Below are 4,814 nucleotides of genomic sequence, written 5' to 3' on the forward strand. Positions count from 1 at the left end.
GAAAATTTGTTTTTTGTCAAATGTTAAGACAGCTTGAAGTTAAATTGGTGTAGATTTTCCTTATTCCCTACCTTTTTTGTATTACTTACCACCCCTAGTTACAAACGTACAATTATTAATTACAAAATACTTACTGTGCAGAAGGACTAGTCATTTTAATCAAACGTATGACCAGACGAAGAAACACATTTGTAACAAAATAAAAAATTCGGAATGATTCGTCACGGAAATGACCAAATATGCTTTTTTGTTCATAAATGAGAACTCACACTCAATGTCTTCTAGTTCATAAAATATCTTAAACCCCACTTTTTTTATCAGCCACCAGATTTTGTTCTTCCTCTACCACATAAAAATGTTTACATCGACCAAAAGTATCTTGGTCACAAAACAAAACATTACATTGGTGAAATCATTTTTTTTTTCCCTAAAACATCATGCAATGGAGAAAGCAGTTAATGATGTATTTTTATTTTTTTATTACAATTTTATACTATATCAACCAATAATACTGCAAGAAAAAAAGAAAAAAAAAACAATGAGGAAATTTAGGTGAGAATTAAGACAAAAGTACACAGATATAGAAGTGTAGCTTTCAGTGACCCCTTCCTAATTCCTGAGTGGGCAATACCAAACGTGGGGCTCCATTCTGTGGAAGATCCACTAAACTTCAAAACTATTCACTTGTGTAAAGACGAAAACGCCACTCTTTCTAACCATAATAATAATAATTTTGTTTTTATTTGTTGGAATAATATTTTCTACATAGGAAAAAAGAAACCAATAATGTAGTAAAATAATAGGAAACAAATCATACTGACTTATTTAATTAATTGTATCCATATCATATTCACCTAATGAAACCATTTCTGAATATAATAATGGGCATTAGATCTTATTCTATTCCTTTGCTTTGGTTTTCCAAATATACCATGATTTTCTTGCTATTCTAGAGACCTAAAATAAAGTTAAAAAAATCTCCTTGTATATCATTTTTCAATCATATAACTTTAGCATTACTCAAAAAAACAAGATCCCTAAATCTTAATTAGAAAAAATAGTGTAATTAACCATTAAATTGTGATTATTACAAATCTTTGAAATTTTAGTAACTTAATCTTATTCTTAATGAAAATTATTCTAAAATAATAGAACATTTACAGAGCATTTTATCAGTCACTTTCAAAATGTCAACTTATATCCTTTCCACCAAAAACAAAGAATCTCTCAAACAAAAAGATCTAGAAAGTGGCAGTCTCGTAAATAACATCGAGTAGATGGGCAGTTTTATGACGTCACAATAAAATCCAACCGTGTAAAAATTAAAAAATTTATTCCTTCAAATAATTAAGTCACACGTTTTTGTGCGCTGTCTTCGAAATTTAACATTTTATAAATAAAAATAAATAAAAAAGACAAAACAGACACAGAAAATACAAACTGTCAACGAAGATTTTTATATTGCTTGATTTCAAAATCTCTCAGAGAAGAAGAAGAAGAAATAAAAATCCAATTTTTATTATCTGGGTTTTCGAATATTCCTTTGTTTTCTCCAATCCGAGACCGTAAAGTAATCAACTTTTTTGGTTTTTTTTTTGTCTTCTCCGGCGAGACCAATGGACTCTCCGGTGTCAAAATCCGATGCGTCGAAAGAGAAATTCGTGGGTTCACCACGGCCATCATCAACAACGACGGCTGATTCAAAGGCGATGAGAGGTTGTGGACTCTCTAATCTGACATGGGTTGGTGTTGATAAAGTTGAGCTTCGTCAGAGGCTGATGATGCCTGAGTATCTCCGTCTAGCTATGCGTGACTGTATCAAACGGAAAGATTCAACGGCCATTCCTGATCATTTGCTTCTTCCTGGTGGTGCTGTTGCTGATATGGCTCCTCATGCCCCAATGGTTGTTTTCATTAACCCCAAATCTGGTGGTCGTCATGGTCCTGTGCTTAAAGAGAGGCTTCAACTGTTGATGAGCGAAGAACAGGTTCTTGTTTTCTCTCTCAGTATCTTTAGAGAGTGTCTGTGTTTTTGATTTGAGTTTTAGTGTTCTGTTTTGATCAGATCTTATGTTATTCTTGTATCAATTGGGGAATACTTATAAAAGTCTCTGGCTTTTTAAGTTTATGTATTCATGCTTAGCTGATGTGTTAGATCTAGTGCTTTGTTTTGAATTTGGAAGGATGAGTTTAGTTCAAAGATTTAGTCTTTTGGAAATTCTTGAGTGTTGATGTTGTTGTGGAAGTGCTTTGGAGTTATTGATATTGGAACTTGGTGATGATTGTACAGGTGTTTGATCTTACGGAAGTGAAGCCTCATGAGTTTGTTCAATACGGGTTGGCGTGTTTGGAGACAGTGGCAGCGAAAGGAGATGAATGTGCTAAAGAATGCAGAGCAAGGTTGAGGATTATGGTGAGTACACACAACATTATATTTATGATAATCTCATGGTCTTTACGTTTTTAGAAATTAGAAATGTTGAAAATGGAATTTGGTTCGGTAGGTTGCAGGTGGTGATGGTACTGTTGGTTGGGTTCTTGGATGTCTTGGAGAGCTTAATAAAGAAGGGAAGTTACCTATTCCTCCTGTTGGCGTTATCCCTCTCGGTACTGGGAATGATCTCTCTAGAAGTTTTGGTTGGGTGAGTGAATCTTTTGTTCTCTCTTATGTTGTCAGGACAAGTCTCTTGCATTGCGACTGAATATGTTTTCTTCAGGGTGGTTCGTTCCCTTTTGCATGGAGATCCGCTATTAAAAGAACACTCCATCGTGCAAGTATGGGTCCAGTTGCTCGACTAGACAGGTAAAAAAGTCATGTTTTACCCCAAACGGTTAGCTTTTTATTCTATTAGCCGTGTTGTAAAAATGTGTCTACTTTTGTTATATGGTGTTGCAGCTGGAAGATATTAGTGTCAATGCCATCCGGAGAAGTCGTGGATCCTCCTTATTCTTTAAAACCTGCCGAGGATAATGAACTTGATCAGGTTTTGGCTCTATTCCTTAGGCTTGCTTCTTCTCATTGAATCATGCTTTTGTAAATTGCCATGATTTAGCAATGACCAAGGCTTTTTTTTTGGTTTCAGGGTTTGGACGCGGGAATAGATGCACCTCCACTTGCAAAGTCTTATGAAGGCGTTTTCTACAATTACTTAAGCATAGGTTTGATGGATTTGTCGTTTTGATAATCATAACACAATGTCACAATTATTTTCTGTGACCAGATTCTAGTGTTTGTCGGGTTTGTGTAGGTATGGATGCTCAAGTTGCATATGGCTTCCACCATCTTCGCAACACTAAACCATATCTTGCTCAAGGCCCTATTTCAAATAAGGTTTGTTTATTATATCTTCATCCAAACTTGAGTCTCATTCGTTTTCTTTGTCTTTGAGAAACGTGATTATTAACCACACAACATTTCTTTTTGCAGATTATTTATTCAGGTTTTGGTTGCACTCAGGGTTGGTTTTGCACGCCTTGTGTCAATGATCCAGGTTTAAGGTTCGCTGGCTGTGATTTTTGAACTTGTTTGCAAGTTTCTGCCTAAAGCTCTTCGATGTGTTCTTGACACCTTATTTGTACTATCGGAATTTGCAGGGGACTTAGGAACATAATGAAAATACACATCAAAAAAGCCAACTGTGCTGATTGGGAGGAGATTGCAGTCCCGAAAAAGTAAGAAAAAATACTTCTGATATATGATGTTACCTATAATTATCTATGATCTCAATGCTTAACCCTAAATGCCTGGATTTTTTTCTTGTAGTGTGAGATCAATTGTGGCATTGAATCTTCACAGCTATGGAAGTGGAAGTCATCCGTGGGGTAATCTAAAGCCGGACTATCTAGAGAAGGTATTGTTTTCTGTTTTATTTCATGGTAAATGAACTCAGTTTTCTGATGCTAACTCGAATGGTTTATCGGTTTTTTGTCCAGAGAGGATTTGTGGAAGCACATTGTGATGATGGTTTGATAGAGATTTTTGGTTTTAAACAAGGATGGCACGCGTCATTTGTCATGGCTGAGCTCATCTCTGCCATACACATAGCTCAGGTAAACTTAAAAAAACACTGGTCAATGTAGAATCTTTTTTTAGGCATGAGAGTTTGACTGAAAGGTTCCATTTTTGGTGATCATTGGCAGGCTGCGGCGGTAAGATTTGAGCTAAGAGGAGGTGACTGGAGAGACGCGTTCTTGCAAATGGATGGTGAGCCATGGAAGCAACCAATGAGCACAGAGTACTCAACATTTGTGGAGATCAAGAAAGTTCCTTTTCAATCTTTAATGATAAATAATGAATGAATTTGAGAGATTCAAAAGCTGGATTCTTTGTACAAAGCTAATTGTTTTGTATTTGGATTTGATTCAGTTTAGTCATAGATATAGTCTAAGCTTTTTTTTAGTCATCTTCTATTTTATTTTGAAATCTGAAGAATTGTGACTTCTGATTATTTCTGCTTGTTGGTTTTGTATATTTCTGTGTTGTGAGGAATGAAGTTTGTTTATTATTTATAAGACATGCGAGATTATATTTGGTCGTGATTCATTATTTGTATATTATTATTTGTGAGATTCATTATTTGTAAATACACAACAACGGTCTATGTTCCTCCTCTCCTCAATTTTTCACATATAGTTTGATGATCAGAAACAATATATGTGCTCGACATACCAAAGGTATCAACAACACTCAATTAATATATATAGCCATGCTTAAAGGAGAATATTTTCACTTTCCTACTCTTAGTTCCTCTGCTATAGGCTAAACGAATGTCTGTTTAAAGATTGAAATAAGACAAACAAAGCCACACTAACTT

The 4,814-nt window shown here is 35.0% G+C and overlaps 1 protein-coding gene across 1 annotated transcript; it reads left to right on the plus strand.

Moving 5' to 3' along the window:
- LOC104767241 (diacylglycerol kinase 3) lies at positions 1,429 to 4,539 on the plus strand. The gene is made up of 12 exons (XM_010491286.2): positions 1,429 to 1,988; positions 2,291 to 2,413; positions 2,505 to 2,642; positions 2,718 to 2,803; positions 2,897 to 2,984; positions 3,084 to 3,159; positions 3,249 to 3,331; positions 3,428 to 3,498; positions 3,595 to 3,672; positions 3,764 to 3,851; positions 3,934 to 4,050; positions 4,141 to 4,539. Exons 1-12 carry the CDS (start codon positions 1,617 to 1,619, stop codon positions 4,297 to 4,299), a joined length of 1,479 nt encoding a protein of 492 aa, XP_010489588.1. The 5' UTR covers positions 1,429 to 1,616; the 3' UTR covers positions 4,300 to 4,539.

Source organism: Camelina sativa, chromosome 19 (genome assembly GCF_000633955.1).
Source record: "Camelina sativa cultivar DH55 chromosome 19, Cs, whole genome shotgun sequence".
NCBI lineage: Eukaryota > Viridiplantae > Streptophyta > Magnoliopsida > Brassicales > Brassicaceae > Camelina > Camelina sativa.